Raw genomic sequence first — 18,308 nt, 5'->3', positions numbered from 1 at the left:
ATTCTTCGGTATGGCAGAACCTGAGTCACTGGTGCCGGGTGAGTCGTACCCCGAGTCGTACCCCAAGTCGTGGCGGCTGGCCTGGAGGGAGGGTCCGCTAGCGGGCGGGTGGCCAGGCCCCGCCTCCGGGCCGGCCCTGTGGTGGTACAGGCCGCAACCGGAGCCTGAGTCAATGGCCTTAGATTTGCGTTTGGAAATAAATAACCTTTGGCGGACCGGAGGAAGGGACAGGGACCGAGGGACCCTGTGTGTGTTATTACCAAGCTTTTCATGTCTTTTCTTGGAGGCGGCCTCAGTCATTATTCTTGCGCTAAGCATCCCAGGGTCTCTAAACACTTGAGCATGTGGTATGTCCCCGGGACCCAATTAAGTACAGAATTCAGTAACTAGTGGAACACGGGGTGAAAAGTTGGAAAGAATAGAAGAAACGAACTGGATAAAGGAAGAAAGAGGGCCTTCGGTGAATTTTTTAAGACTGTCATTAAGTCTTTTAAAATTATGACTCCATACGGCTTCCGTACCAGGTAGCACAGGTAGACATTTTCTGAAGCAGCATTTATTATAACCGTTTGGAATGTAGAGTTCGGTTAAAATGGTGCTCATAAATCACTGAATTGATTTTCACATAAACTCTAATGGGCTATTACTAACATTATGAGAAATGACCACTATATTAGAGCAAAATTAGACATTTAAATATGTATTGCATTTCCTGCTGCGGTCGTGGCCCAAACAGAATTTGATTCTACTCCACCTGGAGCTCATACCATAGTGAAGGTTCAAGAAAATAAAATTACAATAGGCTTGACATTACATGGCAGAGGACAGAAAGGAGCCACCTAACCTTGTTTTTTGGGTTAGGGAAGTATCTGAAGAGACATTCTGGGGATCCAGAATAAAAACAGTTAAATAATTCTTTGTAGGAAAGCCTTGAGTCATTTCGAGGTCCTTGCCTCCCGAGGCTCAGTTACTGAGTTGAACAGGCTTGCCTCATAGTAGTTCTCAAGAGTGATTTAGTCCCTTGCACATTGATATGTATTATTAATATTTATACTCAGTATGCTTTCTCTGGAAATTTCCCCAAAACTGGGTCTATTTGAGGGTGGGGTGTGTGTGTGTGTGTTTGAATAGTTACTTGGAAATGTTAATGGATATTTAGTCTTTTAAAAATTGTACTGGTCCAAGTCTGAATATTCCTCACATCAAACAATGGTAATTTAAGAATGTTAAATCCCAGCATCCATCTCCAATCTCTGTGGCCTGATCTGTAGCTTGAATTCTCATTTCTTCTCAATGGGAACAGGAATAGCTGAGGTGTTTCTATGTTAAAACCTGGGTAATATGCTGTCTTTCACACTGAAAGTATTGAAAGCTGTGTTTGATTTCCTATCCAGCATTTTAGTGATGTGAAAGTGGTGGTACAGTGATAAATAGTAGAGAGGGGAAGTTTTCTGTTTGAAACTTAGCACAAACTTCAGTGTAACTGGTATTTATTAGAGGAGCATCTTGTGCAGTGGGTATAAGTAGCAAGGAAAACCTACACTATCACTAATACAGTTGAGCAAATAAAATACCAATAAATATTTTGGTAGTGATTTAATTAGAGAGATTGCTGTGTAGAGCATAATTAATTGCCATATATCCTCTATTCATTGCAAGATTCTGAGAAACCAGTAATTTCCAATGTTTGTAATAGGACTTTACAGAGGTAGCTGTACGCTAATAATATTGTAGATTATAGATTCTGTACTAAATTCTTTATGCGTAAAAGAGAGATTAGTACAACCCTGTGCTTACAATATTGTAAATAGATTGTGTACAGCAAAGCTGTTTATACCTGTGTTAGATTCAAGGCATGTAAGACGGTGCATTGGTATTTAAACACCATTTGGTAATAACCATAGTGATTAAAGGCGGCAGTTAAGGTTTGGTAAAGTAACCCATTGAGTATCATATTATTAAATTAAGAATTTGAATACATGATTATTTTAAAACATTTTCTCTCTCCTTTATTTCATTGTCTGTACCAAATGTCTGGGAGTCTGTTCATTCTTATGTGGGTGCTGGGGCTCATACTCTGATTGTGGTCTATAATTGACTTTTCAAGCCTTATATGGCTTCCGATAGTGCAAGTGAAACAGTATGTAATAATATGATTCTGTCTGCCCTGCACCTAGCCTTAATGGATAGTCCCAACCATTGTCAGTAGCATTCCTTCCTTGCATGCAACACTGGCAGTTCCTTGGAAGGAGTTAAGAAATTCCACACTCACTTAGACCCTTCCCATGAATCTCCTGTGGTATTAAGGAAAAAATGCAATACTGTTTTGGTTGTGAGTGTGGGAAAAATGTCTTCAGTCAGGGACCAGACTATGGGATCTTAACTAGAGCGAATAGAAGGTACATATTGTATCAGCTCATTCAGGAATTGGCTGTCCATTGAGTGACAGAGGAACAATTAGTAACGGATGATGCTTTCCTTGTCGTTGTCTATATTTACCTCATATCACTCAATGAATAGCACATATTCAAATTAACAGATGTCATAGATCAAACTAAAATGAACTCTGAGGATTAGGACTGAATTAAGGTGAAAGAATGAAGGTTTAAACAGTGTTCAGACAGATTTAAAGCTGTCAGGGGAGAAAACGTTTTTATGTGTAATTGGAAATGTTTTAATAACAGATATCATGGTTCAAGTTGTGAAGTAAAAACTGTCTTATATTTGTAGATACAGGTGCTGTGTTTACGTTTGGAAAAACTAAATTTGCTGAAAATATTCCTAGCAAATTCTGGTTTAAAAATGACATACCCATATGCCTTTCATGTGGAGATGAACATACTGCTATTGTTACAGGTTAGTACTATAATTTTAAGTGGATACAATAATTCTTAGAGGAACCTAAATATTATTAGAGTCATGTTTAATAAAATTCTTTTCTGCCTACTGTTAGGAACTTTTACACTTAACAGAGTCAGCTCTACATAGAAGGACAGAGTAACCTGCTTTAACACAGAAAGATACATTTTAAAAGTCTGAGTTTTTTCTATTGCCTCTAGTATATTTGTCTTATGCCCAAAAATATCATTGATTTGAAACCCAGGAACCCCAAAGTAGGTCATGATGTAATATTTCATTTGACTGTATTTTTACTTTAAAAATGACTTAAATGTTACTGTTATTATATATGTAGAGAAGAGGCTTTATCATGTGTTAAACATATCATAGGTATATAGAATATGGTTTTGTACTTGTCAGAGAATTCTTTATAAATTGATCCGAGAGAGTCTTTTCATCTTTAAACTACTTTTGTATAGTTAAATGGTTTTTCTACATGCATACTTTTCTTGGAATCTATTTCATTACAATAGAAAATTGTTAACATAAAATCTTAAAAACTCTATACTGAATTGAATGTACCCATACAGAGATAAGATAACCCACTCTTATTTTTTGTTCTTTGATATTTTTAAGTGTATATTTTTTATTTCCTTGTGAATCATTCATTTCTTGTTATCTATGTGAGGATTGCTTTAATTTATTATTGATTTTTCCCTCCCACTAGGAAATAATAAACTGTACATGTTCGGCAGTAACAACTGGGGTCAGTTAGGATTAGGATCAAAATCTGCTATCAGCAAGCCAACATGTATCAAAGGTTTGGGTCTTTTCTTCTTTATATTATATTATTTATATTCTTTTTAAAAATATCATCTAGATTACAAGAAGTAACTTTAGTACTGATTAATATTATAATCTTTAATATTATAAATGAAACATCTTTAATGTTTTTATTTTGTAAGACTTACTTGAATATTATTAGCATGTACGTTTAGTAGGCAGTGGAGAGTTCTGCAGGTGTGGTCAGAACAATGTTCTTTATCTTCAGGGCCCAAATTTCAATCTCAGCTTAAAATGTTGGTGTGAACTTATCATAACCAGTGCTATTTTTATTGGATTGTTAATGTTATGGTTAGAAGGCATTTAGCTGGGCATAGACCATGGCCTTACAAATACCTAACAGAACATTACTACAGACTGTGAGATCCATGAACATAGAGACACTTAGTCATCCAATTAATTAGGAGATATTTGTAAATGTTTAAAAATATGTAGATGAACAACTTGAACCCAAGTTAAAAATATGTAGATGAACAACTTGAACCCAAGTGTGTGCCTTTAAAGGCTCTTAGGGCCTTTGTGGAGTATGGCAGTTGGTGAGAAGCAGCACAGTAGAATGTACTGGACCTTGATGTATTAATTACAAATTAGGTTTTTTATTAGATGTCTTAACCCTACCTTTGACTCTGTTTGCCAAACTCCACTGGTTTTTATGATGTACAATAAACTATGGATAAACCTGGATTAGTACTTAAGAACACTGATTTAGAGTCACATATATAGGGTTTTAAATTTTGGTTGTGGTATTACAGATATAGTTAAGTTTCTGAGTGCTTAGCATCCTCAAAGCTCTGGATTCCATCATTTGAAGTACAATAAATGAAGGAATCTCAGTTTTACAAGATAGTTATCATTTGACCTAGACTATTTATCATTTTTGTATCCATAAAATACTGTAATTGTCATATTCTCGTGTCTAGCTCTTAAGCCTGAAAAGGTGAAACTTGCTGCCTGTGGAAGGAACCATACTTTAGTTTCAACAGGTACAGTATTCATCTTGTACAACTTCTCTCCAGCCTTGAGAACTGAGGTCTCACTTTAATAGTATTTGTGGCTTTGTAAAATTGATATGCATGATACTTTGGTGGTAAGTAGACTAGAGTTTTAACACTGTGGGTGTTTAGTACGTGCATTTGCCTTTGCAAATATACAAAGAAGTGCCGAGTACCTTAAGATCAAGGGGTAGCATTAGTGTGTTGCTTCCTTCTGTTTCTTGCTCTTCCTTCTTTGTAGACAGAAGTTTTGTGGAAGCCACAGGAAAATCTACTGATAGCAGTCGTCTCCATATTAATCAAAATCTAACTAGGCAGTATAGTGTATCTAGAAGTTGATAAAGTGATTCATAAATTTCTATAGAAAATCAAAGGAGAGACACACTAGTCATAGCAATTTCCAAAAACAACAAAATTTGGGGCTAACAGTATTCTGATTTCAATCTCTGTCATAAAGCTACAATAATTATGGGAATGCAGTATTGATGAAGATTAGATAAAATTTAATGAAGCACAGTAGTGTTGAGAAACAGACCAACACATATATCTATAACTAATTTCTGCTTTTAGGTTCTCTCCTACTAAGCTGTAGCCCCAACACTTGATGTCTAACATGTGTTTGAGGACAGTTCAGTGGAGGAAAGTCTAATATTCTTTCGACGCACTGCTGAGGAGTTAGTAGTGCCTTATTTACTAGTCTCTCCTGCTCCCTGTCCTCTCCTGTTTACTTTTGTCTCCTAGCTGTTCTCTTTGCTGTAGCTTCTCTATACCTCTCTCACCTTTGCTTATATGTTAGCTGTTAATACAGGAGATATCTGCTGAAACAGAAACAGGGTGACTACAGTGTTAATATTTATCTCATATGTACAGATACTGGTGGTGTATATGCAGCTGGTGGAAATAATGAAGGCCAATTGGGACTTGGTGACACTGATGACAGAGACACCTTTCATCAAATTGGCTTCTTTACATCTAGTAATACCATTAAACAGCTCTCTGCTGGCGCTAATACATCAGCTGCTCTAACTGGTGAGTAAGACTTGCTTGTGTTTCTGGCTAGACACATCTTTTCTTTCAAACAGGATGCACCAACTCAGTAAATGCATGACAGCATTAGCATTCTATGTACATCCAAAAGACTAAAAAATGGACCATTAGAGTTATATGGATATTTTGAGAGGGGGATAAATACACATGTAGAAGGAGATTGATGTGTTCTCAGCTCTGCTAGCTATCCATTATTCTTTTATATATTATTAAATATTATCATTTCATATTCTGAAAGGTATACTTGAAGCATTACCTGAACTTAATACCAGAATTATCGATTGAAATCAGTTGGGATTTATATTATTAAAGTGTGGGTTGTAATGGTCCTTCCATTCCTGTGTTCTCCTTTTCTAAAGAAGATATGAGAATTTGTCTTTCAGATTCAGAACCATGATCCATGTGACCTCAGGAAGCTGCTGGCTTGCAGCTTTCTTCCAAGCAATAGATTCTCTACAGATCTGGTATTGCTTTTGACCACTGGGAAAACCAGAGTTCTGTTTGATTCATCAACTATAATAGTTTACTATTCAGTCTTCCTCCTTCAGTTTTTATTTCCTGTTTTAATTTTGGCTTATTATTAAATCATCTTGAGAATCCACTTTTTAACTCACTAAAAGAAGTTGCTGGATATTGTTGCAGTGTTAATCCCGTTAACTTCAAGGTCAGAGGCATGATGATCATGACTTCATGGGCTAGCCTGTGCTACATAGTAAGATGCTGTTTCAAAAACCAATAGAAGTAAACAACTATTGATAATCCCTAAAATCCTTATCCTCCATTTAGCAAAACTATTCACAACACCAAAACCTTGTCAAAAAGGACATAAGTTAATATGTTAAGATGCTGTATGCTAATATATCTCATTTTCTGAAGCTGGAGAAGCTGTATTTCAGATATATAGTCATTAAAAAAAGCTTAGTGAGAGTCATTGTGTGTCCAGTGTGTCTTCAGAGCAAGGTGTTTGAGCCGGGAACTTGCTCTTTTTGCCTGGAGATGTGTAGGTGCTTTCTGTTGTCTCAGTTCAGTGGCAGCCAGACTACCTAGAAGGAGCCAATTGTTTCAGTGTGGTGACATTAAAAGGACACAGAGGAAATGACACCTGTTTTTACTATTGAGAAAAATATGATAACTAAAGTGATTTAGCATCATTCTCTGCTTTTTATCCTTGTAGAGCATATGACAGTAGAAATTAAACTCCCAGGTCACGAGCTGGTGTAACTGACTTGGTACTTTTAAGATGTATCATTTCCAGTACTGAGTTAGAGTTTCAAAGGAGGAACAAAATAATAATGTATTGCATATTACTTTTTTCTCTTTTTGTTTTGAGACAGTCTTACTTTTACTTTGTAAACATAGCTGGCTTGATATGTATCACGTAGCTCTGACTGGCTTTAACTTCACGGCAATCCTCCTGTCACAGCCCCTTGAGCTCTGGTATTAGAGATGTGAAATGATACCCCTGGCTGTATTGTTCTTTTCAAAGTTACTGACAGAGGAGTTGGAGTGTTTTCAACTCAAGGAAAGAATAATGCTTTACAAATGACCCTGATTTGATCATTACACACACACACACACACACACACACACACACACACACACACACGTAAGTATATTTTATTCCATAAATATCTGCAGTTCTATAGTTATTATATATTAATAAAGCATAAAATAAGATTAAAAAAATTTAATCCAGAAGGCAAATGATAGTCTGTAGAAATAATATAGCTTGAGAGCCTGGCTAGCCCTTTAAGACTTTTCTCCCCTTATGCTTTCTTCATAGAGGATGGAAAACTTTTTATGTGGGGTGACAATTCTGAAGGGCAGATTGGTCTAAAAAATAAAAGTAATGTATGTATCCCTCATGAAGTGACTGTTGGAAAGCCAATTTCATGGATCTCGTGTGGATATTACCATTCAGCTTTTGTCACAAGTAAGATGAACATTTTTGATTCATTATATTGTCTCTCATTTCTCAGTTATTACTGCTAATAAAATTATTTACAGTTCACATATTGTTCAGCTACTGAAATAATGTATGTTTTAATTAAAACCATTTCAATGTTTCTGAAATTATAAATTGACAATTTATAATTTCAAATGTTCTCTGACATGCCAACTTTTTAGAAAGTGAATAATATGCCTGTTATAAAAAATTTAAATTGCTATTTTAGAAACCTTTGTAAATGTTGGTTCTCAAACTTCATAGCCTTATATGGCATTAAAAACAAGACTCATGAGCCATTTTCCTCTGGATTCACTTACCTCTATACTTTGACCTTCTCTATTTGTCCTGTCCTTGCTAATGTCTTTTATTGTTTCAAATAAGTGAGCCATAGAGTATTCTTGTGAGAACCAGGATGAAGATTTGATGGAAAAGGATGTGGCCTTGGTCCTTTGGTAATGCATTTCTCAGTGTCTGCAGCTTTTTCTCACTCCTGGGCCTATTCATAGTCTTTACTTGGAAGTGTTGAGCTGTTAGAGTCTACTTCTATGTTGACATCTACATTTATAGCTATACTAGTTAACAATGGAAGGTGGATTTTAGATTTCCTTCTAACTGATGATCTCTTAATAATCAGATGCCCAGATGAAACTGTTCAGTGGATTCTTTTAGAACATTAGTTAATTCAGAGACTCATAACTGAACAAAGTGCTGAGAGTAAGTGATTGCCAGGTGTTCAGCCCTAAATCACTGCCTCAAAAGCTTAGGAAGACAAATGGAAGGGCTGGAAGATAGGGAGGAGTGTTTGAAATGCCATCTTCTGGACATGATGCAGCACTGAACATGTGTGTTGTGGCTACCCACATACAAGACCTGCACAAGGTGGGGTGCCCATCGTGGATTGAGAGAACTGATGAGGCACCATCCCTTCTCAGCTAATTAATGGTTACAGCCGGAGGGGAAGTCAGTTATTTTTAGTGGAGTAGCCACTAGTAGATGACCAGTGCTCTAGGAAATAAGCCTTTACTAGTGCTCATGCAAGAATCCCCAATTAGTGGCTCACCAAACAAACAGAAGAAATAAGCACAGGGGTGGAAATGGGAGAAAGGCCTTGCTGGCAGCGGGATGAGAGAGGGTTGGTAATTATATATATATAATATATATAATATATATATAATAGCATGCAATTGTCAAAAGAATAAGAAGAATCAAATTTTGAGTGTTGATAAAAACATAGTACTTATCATTTAGAACTTTATAGCTCCAAGATATAAAATGTTTATCCATCTAGAAGGCATTTAAAACTCCAATTATTTTATTCACACAACTTTGTGTGAGACTTGTGCCTTCTGAGGTTTCATATACCAGCTAGAGCCAATGTGATGCTGCACCCTTTACACTTTATAGACTTTCATAGTTTCTCTCAGCATGCAGTTTCCCAACATACACACAGAAGGAAGTGGAAGATGCAGCAGCAACTTGTAATGAATAAGCACTGCCTAGATCTCCTCAGTACTTCTCTAGTCACTATTTTGTTTCTCTGTGTGAAACAGCAACTCCATGATGTGGGCTCTTTTCTTCTGATCTCAGGACAACAGTGATTACTAGTGGACTCAGAGAGGAAGTTACATGATTACAGAAGTGAATAAAAGAATAAGAAAGTCTCTGCTTTCAAGAAGCTCACACTCATGTGGTAACTAATGCAGAGGAAAGAAAGTAGTGTTCGTGTGGACAAGGTGGAAATAGTTGGTAGTGCTATCTGATACAATGTTATCTTCATAGTGATTTAATGTACGTATTTCATACATAACCAAGCTTTCTAGATCAAGTATCATTAAAAAACAAAGGCAAACAATCTTGACCTGGTTGCAAAGATCTATATAGTTCTAGCTACTCAGGAAGCTAAGGGATAAGGATTCCAAGTTCAAAGCATGCTACAAGAATGAGTTCAAGGGCAGCCTGGTCAACCTAGTAAGACCCACTCTCCAATTTTGAAATGTACAAAGGGTACTAGGGCTTGAACTTGTGCTCCTGCTCTTGACTACCATGTGTGAGGTGTTAATCCCTAGTACCATCATCACCCTCCACACACACACACACACACCATAAAGATATAGGAATATGTAAGGTGGTCTTCACTATGTTTTCTGAAAAAGCAAAAATGATTTTCTAATTCTTTATAGTAATGAATTCTTTATGAAGGGTACTAGATTAAAATAACCGAGGGGTAAAGAGGAAAACAGTCCAGTCTATTTTTTTTTTTTTTTTTATCTTGCAGTGACAGACATCTTAGGAAAGATCAGATTTTCTTAATTATTGGGTAAGGTTTTATGGAACATGAAAACATGTGGCAGAGGACCTGTATTCTGTTTCTATTTGTGTCCCTATTAATCATTGTGTTTTTCCAACAGTGGACGGGGAGCTGTACACATTTGGAGAACCTGAGAATGGAAAGTTGGGCCTTCCCAGTCAGCTGCTGATCAATCACAGATCACCTCAGCGTGTGCTGGGGATTCCTGAGAGGGTGATTCAAGTAGCCTGTGGTGGAGGGCACACCGTGGTTCTCACAGGTATGTGTGGAACATGCTGCTCTATTCCCTGTATTAAGTAGTAGCTAAGGACATTTTAATGATCCTTTTTACTGTGACAAGATATGAATACCTAAGGCTGAAGAGACAGCCCAGTGATTAAGAGCACTTGTTCTTCTATCATGAGTCCCGAGTTGAGACTCCAGCACTGGAGTTGGGCAGCTCACAAATGGCTGTGTAATTCCAGCTCTAAAGGACCCAACATCCTCTTTTGGTCTCGGTGGGCACCTCCACACACAACACATAAATAATAAGGTAAGTCTAAAACGAGGAGAATTTAACATGAGCTATAACTTCTAAAGAGATTTTAAAGTATAATGTAGGATTGTTATATATACATATGTGCTGTATCTTTGAAACATTTTGTAGATATAACTGAGATATGTGTCTGTTGTACAGTATATCCTCATGCCCTTCCTTGGCTCCTGGGAACTACCATTCTTAATCTCTATGAGTTTGACTCCTGAAGATCCTGTATGGAAGTGGGCTTGAATGTCTTTCGGTTATTATCCTTGCCTTTCATTTATATAGTTAACACAGACTTCTGGCTCAGGGAAGACCTTTTTAAGTAGGAAAAATTGAATTCTGCTGAATTATCTTCATCAAAATTAACATTATTTTTCCTAAAATACTTCCATTTGAAGAAGCTGTCTTTATACCATTTTCTGATGTTAATAATGTTTTATATATTTATATGTGTGTAAATTTAAATAATTCTTTGTGGATTTTTAATTTTTTATTAGATATCTTCTTTATTTACATTTCAGATGTTATTCCCTTTCCTTGTTTCCCCTCCGAAAACCCCCATCCCCTCCCCCTCCCCCTGCTTCTATGAGGGTTCTCCTCCACCTACCCACTTCCCAACCCACCCACCCACACACTCCAGCCTCCCTCTGGCATTCCCCTACACTGGGACATAGAACCTTCACAGGACCAAGGGCCTCTCCTCCCATTGATGACTGACTAGGCCATCCTCTGCTATACATATGCTGCTGGAGCCATGAGTCCCACCATGTGTACTCTTTGGTTGGTGGTTTAGTCCCTGGGAGCTCTGGGGGGTCTGGTTGGTTGATATTGTTGTTCCTTTGTTATAAAAATTCATTAAAAATGGTAAAATTTTACATTATAGGTAAAAAAAGAAATTTGAAACTTTCAAAATAGTGTCAGTTTGGCTTGTGAATTTCTTATTTAGTGTGCTATGCCAGGTTGTTTGGGTTTCTAGTCAATATGTTAAATTATACTCAGCAATTTATAATATGAAAGCCAAATAGTTGTCTCCAAATTTGTTAAGCATCAGATTTCATTTACATAAATAGTATTGTAGTAATAGATTTAGATAATACATTTATATTATGGAGTTTTAAATAAAAAATTAATAAGGGCTGGAGAGATGGCCAAGTGGTTAAGAGCACTTGCTGCTATTACAGAGGACCTGGGTACCATTCTAAGCACCCAGATTGGGCATCTCATAACTGCCTGTAGTGTAGCTTCAGTTCCAGATTATGTAGTACACTCTTCTTGCCCCTAGAGATACCCACCTGTATGGTGCACAAGCACACATACTCATTGCTTAATCTGTAGCAACCCAGAATTAGAAATGCTCTAGAAAACAATTTAATATCTGTCTGGCAAGATTGAATGGAGAGGTACAGGAGAAAATATTATGATAAAGAAGAAGTATAGATAAAATTAGTACACGTGGAATAGGCAATATGATATATAACCTACTAATTAGAAGATATGCTATATTAAAATGAGAATCTCTTGCCATTGCCTCAATGTCTTTATATCCTTGTTATGAATGTAGTTTCTTTAAGGATTTTATCTCTATTTATATTTCCAACATTCTTATTAGAGAGAATTATTATTATGTGTTCATCATTAGCCCTCGTTCTCAGAGGAGCTGATTAGATACTTTTCAAAAAATAATTCTTCATAACTGAATATTTTAAAATTTACCTGGATAGATTTTTTTGTAAGATTTATTAGCTAGGATTTTAACATCAGATGACCCAAAGAACTTGCCCACTGGCTGCAGCTAGCAATAAGAACATTTACTTCTGGCTTTAGTGGGGAATTAATTCCTGCTCTCCTTTCTATGAGAGTCCACATGAGAAAGTAACGTGATCATCATGTTTCTCTGTACATTGACCAGTGAGATTGTTCTATCAGTAACTTCTGTCATCAGTCATATATCCTGTTTTGTACTTCCCATCTCTAGATGATAAGTGAGCTCAAATTTACTGAAATACTGAAGGACATTTGCTGTTGCCTCAGTATAGCAGCAATATAGAGGAAGGCTTTCCTCTCCTGTATTGTAAAGAAAGTTTGCTTATGAATACATCTAACATACCTACTGTAAATCTTAATTCTTCTTCAAATAATTTTCTGATAGTGTGTGTATGCCTGTGTATGCACACGCACATGTTCATGTATGTGTGTCCATGTGCATGTGTCTGTGTGTGTTCATGTGTGTCGGTTTGCACATGCATATATGTTCAACAGGTTGAACCTATGGCCTTGTGCATGCTAGGCATGTATTTTACCTCCAGCTCACAAATTGGGTTTCATAGAATTTTATTAAACCACTTTTAAAAGTAAGGGAGTATTTGTGTAGGAAATTGCTATTTTTCTAATTTGTGGCAGAGAAAGGAAATAGTTTAATATCAGGTGAGAGTTTCTGAACTGATGTAATTATAAATGCATTTTAGGTCATTCTGTGAATTATATATCTTATAACCTGATGATTACAATAATTCCTTTTATGGTAATTCATAAAAGACAAAATCAGACCTATGTCATTATTTTATAACAGTTATTTTTCTCCTCTTTCATCATTGAAAACTTGCACTTCATATCAGTATTTTTATGGACAGTTCTTACGCAGGCAATTAATGTCCATTCTAAAAGTCCGAATGCTAGTTATTTCAGATATGATGTACTTCCATGCAACTCTTTTTATGTATGTGTTTGCTTCCTCTCAGAGAAAGTTGTATATGCCTTTGGGCTGGGACAATTTGGACAATTGGGCCTTGGCACTTTTCTTTTTGAAACATCAGAACCCAAAATTATTGAGCGTATTAAGGATCAGAAAATAAGTCATATTTCCTGTGGAGAAAACCATACAGCTTTGATGACAGGTATGAGATCATTTTTCTGATTGTTGTTTTTAGAATTGGCTATAGTTTATCCTAATATGAATGATAATGTGGAATGAGTGTATCTAACATCTTACGGAATTTACACCTGAGAAAATGGAATTATATGATTGATATTCTAAATATAAGGTTATAAATCAGTTTAAAAGTAAATTAAGGTATAATTCAGATTAAAATAAATATGAGTGCTGTAGTATAGCTCAGTGGTAACACATGTTCTTAACTTTTTGAGGTCTTAAGCTCAATCCCCAGCACACAGAACAAAAATTAGCCATGTTTAGAATCTTAAAGTAGTCCTTTGGTCAATAGTAAGACCATAAAATCGTTTTGAAGTTGTATTTGCATAAAGGCTCTTAACTTTTCCAAAATTCCCTCAAGCCAGAGAGAAAAATCATACAAGAAAAGCATATTTTTCTACCTACTCCGTATAGAAAGGTTGTAGTCATGCTCAGTGATATTTTAGGATGCTTTGACCATCAGGAGGCTTTTCAGGACTGACTCCTTCCTTCCCTTTGGAAAGTAGTAGACAGAGAAGGGCATTGCAGTAACCACCAGGGGGCGTTTGTGCACTAGCTCCTTTTCTTGGCAAAGTAGTAGGGAGAAGAGCAAATACATCTCCCTCTTTGTTGTTTTCTCTGTTACCAAAGGAGATGTTCCTTTGGCTTGCTTACTTCTCAGTGTCATAAACTAGGTGCTGTTGATAATGTGGGGCTCAATAGAAATCTCCCTTGAAATGACTTAGCGCTTTGTAACAAAAGGACCTATTATTCAATTGTTTTATCTAAAAACAAAGTAAAACATGAAAAAGTCAGAAATAGTTTTAGTATATTTGAATAATCCAGAATCTCATATTTATGTTTTCTCTCCTTCTATCCAAAACATCTCCAAAAAGAGCAGAGGTCATGTAACAGTGTTTAGAAAAAGTAGAAATTGAAGGGGAAAAAAAGGAGAGAAAAAGTAAAAATTGGAAAACATGAGCTACTACCATAAATAGTTCTTATGGTAGTTTTACTACCATAAAGAGTTCTTTCTCACAGAACTCTTCAAGAAAATGACCTGCCCATTATCAAGTATTGATGATCTCCTTTGCATAGCATGTACTAACACTAGGTTATAGAGTATAAAAATGTATCATCCCTTCATTGTCCTTCCTGTAGGAACTGTTGATAGGTGCTCCTTACTGTGGTGCCTTAATGATAGCTGCTCTGTCCTAGTTCCAGTTTTAATCACTGATGGTGACTATACTTTGTGTGAATCATGTGTCTTACTATAGATTGTTTAGTTAAGTTTGCATAGTACTTTTCCTACCTGATGTAAAGAGTCTGACACCAATAACTGCATATTAAGTTTGCTTACCGTTTTGCTCTTGCATCCTCCCAGGGAACAAGTGTTACAGGTTTTGTTCTTTCTCATACAAGGAGATATGTGTAGTGAGCTGATTATTTCCCAGCTTGAAGCTATATACTTTTAAAAAAAGCTTACCACTCTCCAAATTTATAATAAAAGAATGTATAATCTAAACAAATTCTCCTGTCCCTGGTGTGGTCCTGCTTTACTGCTTTAGACCCCGAATCTCCAACAGTTCTATTCATTTGGCTTGCTGATTATCTTTCAGCTTCTTGTCTAATCTGATCTTTATTATACAAACCTTCCCATGTAGTGCTGACTCTGCCTGGAGGATGCTGTCCTTGTTTCTAATAGCAGAATTCTGTCTTTTAGGATTCACTGGGACAGCCTTCTCTAATCTCCTGACTAGAGGGAAATTCCCCTCCTCTGTGCCCTGATTGGCTTCTGCTTCCACGGCACTTGCCCCCGCATCCTTTAAATGTAGGGTGTGAAGGAGGGGCTAACGAAGAAGTGCAAAAGTTAAATGTAACTGCTGTGTCAATATGTGACAGGGTTAGAGAGAAGTGCCAGGATTGCTTATCGTTGTATGCCCATCAGGAGGGGACCCAGATATTGATGTGGGGATTAGTCAGAATGATTGGTTCACCTCTGACATTGATTAAGCAGCATTCCACAGCCCAAGAGCTAACATAATATAAGAGACAGCTGTATTCTAAGTGGCATAGTTCTCCACCAGTGACAGATTTGCACCCCTGAGAGACATAAAGGATGTCTGGGGACGTTTCTAATTTTCACTGCTGCAGAAAGGAGTTATTCTACTGACAAGTAGTGGACAGAGGCTAGTAATGGTGCTAAATAGACTTCAAGGCATAGGGCAGACATACAAGGATAGTTTGACCACCAAGATGTAGTGGTCCATTCTCAGTTCAATTGCCTACTGTTGTATGTAGAGCCAGAAACACTATTCACTGCTTGGCTCAGTAGATCAGAGTGAATTTAATTTACAATTCTATGAAAAGATTATAATTGCAGTAAAACTTAATATATTTGTCTATACCTAGAAATGTCCTTTGTATAACACCAGTTTTGTTTGCATTTTAGATGTAGGCCTTATGTATACTTTTGGAGATGGCCGACATGGAAAATTAGGACTTGGAATGGAGAATTTTACCAATCAGTTCTTTCCTACCTTGTGCTCAAATTTTTTGAGATTTACAGTTCAATTGGTAAGGGTTTCATATTCCCTTTTGTATATTTTATATTTCTAGATTTGAGACTTGTTATTTCATAGAAAATACATATTTTTATCTTTGTGTGAGGGTTTCATAGGTACAGCAAATAACAACTATAAGCAGTTCTGTAAGAGCCAAGTGTTAGACATTGTACTCCTCTGGGGGAAAAAAAACCCTTTTCTAATTTTTCTCCTTTAACTACATTTTTCTACAAGTATTTAGTTTTCTGCTTCTTTTTGACTTTTCTTGAAAACTAGGACTGTGCCACATCTGTAAGCTTTGTGTCTCATGTAGCAAGCACCAGTAGAATGTCTTGCTCACAGTGCTAACTACAGGGCAAATGCAATGTCACTGGTTGGACACTCTCAAACCCTGCCCAAGAAGAAACTTGATACTAAATGAAGAATGTTGCAAATTGGTTGAACACTGAGATAAGAATTAATCTTTTCAGTGCCACAAGCACATCACCATCAGTCTTCCAGTTTAGTTTCTAGTATTTTTGCCAGTTAAGAACTATAGACGTGGGCTAGAGAAATGGTTTGAGTAGTTAAGAGCACTGGCTGTTCTTCCAGAGGACCCAGATTCAATTCCCAGCACCCACGTAGCAGCCCACAACTTTCTGCAACTCCAATTCTAGGGGGTCTGATTGGCATATATGCATCAAAACATCTCTACCCATAAAATTTTTTTTTTTTAAAAAAGAATGGTAGACATGTAAGCTCTGGTTACTCGGTGGTCCTCACAATTGACTCTCCAGAGACATTGTGCCTTAGTTTTAATTGCCAGCTTGACACAATCTAGAATCACCTGGGGAGGGAACCTCACTTGGAGATTGTCTACATTAAGTTGGCCTGTAGGCATGCCTCTGAGGAATTTGCTTAATTAGGTTCATTGTCATCTGAAGCCCCATCCTGAATGTTGGCAGCACCAGTTCACAGGGTGGGCCCTAACTGGCATGTATGCTCTCTGCTCCTCATTCTGGATATGATGCACTTTCCTTCCTGAAGCTCCTGTCACTGGAACTGGCAACCGAGAGCTAAAATAAACCCTTTCTCCCCTAAGTTGCTCTTTTTCAGGGTTTTTTTATCCCAAGAACAGGAAGAGAAAATAAGATAATAACCATTTAATAAAAGCCTACTGTGTATAAGATATGGGTCTAAATATTAAGAATGCAAGTTACTCAGTGATGAACAAAATGCCAACTGCTTATTTGGTGATCTTTATGGAGAGGATGCTTTGAAAGTATGCAGTTCTTCTATCACCAGGAAGAGCCTTGCAAAGTGGCTTGAATCTGAGTCTGAAAAATAGTATAGGCTCTCCCTTCAATGACTTCTATTAACAAGTTAAGACCATTTACATTTAGGATTATTATTGAGATAGATTTGCTAATTCCTGTGATCGAAACATTAATAAAAATATAATTATATCACATCTCCTCTGTCCGACTTCTCCCATACTCCATTTCTTCCAAATTCCCATCCTCTCCTTCTTTAGCTTTATATATACACAAATACATATATAAGTATAACCTGCTGAGTTATTCAGTGTTACCTGCATGTACATAGTGTAGGGCTGGCTCCTTGGCATTGGATAAGTAATCAGAGGGCTCATTTCTAAAAAAGACTAATTCTCTCTCTCTCTCTCCCTGCAGTTGTTAGTACAGGGTTTTTGTTAACATTTTCATAAAAAGCATTTACTTCTTAAAACTCATTGGTGGTTATATTTTTCATTATTTTCCTCTAAAGACTTATAAGCCTTTAATTTAGAAAGTGTTCTCATAAAGGAAAAGACTTGGAGACTTTTTTTTTTGGTTCCCTGAATTTAGGATTGCTTACATAAGCATGATGAGAGGCTATTTGTTAGAACGTGGCCAACACACTACTGGCTACACCAATAAAGAAAATGTCTCCCTCTCCCTCAGTAACCATTAACTGCTAATAGCTCCTTAGAACAGGGTAGGATTTCATGGATGCTTCTCCCTCTTCCTTGACCAAATGTTGAAGGGCCTAATCTTATGCAGACTTTTTACAGATATGTATAACTGCTGTATATTTATTATAGTGATCAAGACACATGGTTATTCCTAAGTAATTTCCCTACTTCTTATTCTTTGGATATTTGTGACTTTTTAATGTTCTTCCAAGATCAAAACATAACATTTTCAAAGTTATGAGGTACCCGTGACAAGGGCATTTTCTCTATATTAAATTGAAAGTAAATGGTGGATTAAAATGATTTTAATTTTCAGTCAGTGTTTAAGGAATATATATTTAATTCATATATATGTATGCATATATAAGTACATATGTATATGTATA

The 18,308-nt window shown here is 36.6% G+C and overlaps 1 protein-coding gene across 5 annotated transcripts in view; it reads left to right on the top strand.

Moving 5' to 3' along the window:
- Nucleotides 1-6: 6 nt before the first annotated feature.
- The window catches only part of Rpgr (retinitis pigmentosa GTPase regulator), a 57,818-nt gene continuing 39,516 nt past the window's right edge, over nt 7-18,308 (top strand). For all 5 annotated transcript variants that reach the window (XM_031340709.1, XM_031340409.1, XM_031340490.1 and 2 more), the window contains exons 1-9: nt 7-38; nt 2,731-2,856; nt 3,566-3,658; nt 4,602-4,664; nt 5,544-5,702; nt 7,504-7,653; nt 10,077-10,235; nt 13,238-13,393; nt 15,860-15,984. In XM_031340709.1, the coding sequence (XP_031196569.1) occupies nt 11-38; nt 2,731-2,856; nt 3,566-3,658; nt 4,602-4,664; nt 5,544-5,702; nt 7,504-7,653; nt 10,077-10,235; nt 13,238-13,393; nt 15,860-15,984 (1,059 nt within the window). In that variant the 5' untranslated portion in view covers nt 7-10. The remainder of the gene's footprint in view (nt 39-2,730; nt 2,857-3,565; nt 3,659-4,601; nt 4,665-5,543; nt 5,703-7,503; nt 7,654-10,076; nt 10,236-13,237; nt 13,394-15,859; nt 15,985-18,308) is intronic.

This window comes from Mastomys coucha, chromosome X (genome assembly GCF_008632895.1).
Source record: "Mastomys coucha isolate ucsf_1 chromosome X, UCSF_Mcou_1, whole genome shotgun sequence".
Classification (NCBI taxonomy): domain Eukaryota; kingdom Metazoa; phylum Chordata; class Mammalia; order Rodentia; family Muridae; genus Mastomys; species Mastomys coucha.
Note: the sequence above shows the minus strand (reverse complement) of the source record. Positions and strands in the feature narration are given on the sequence as shown.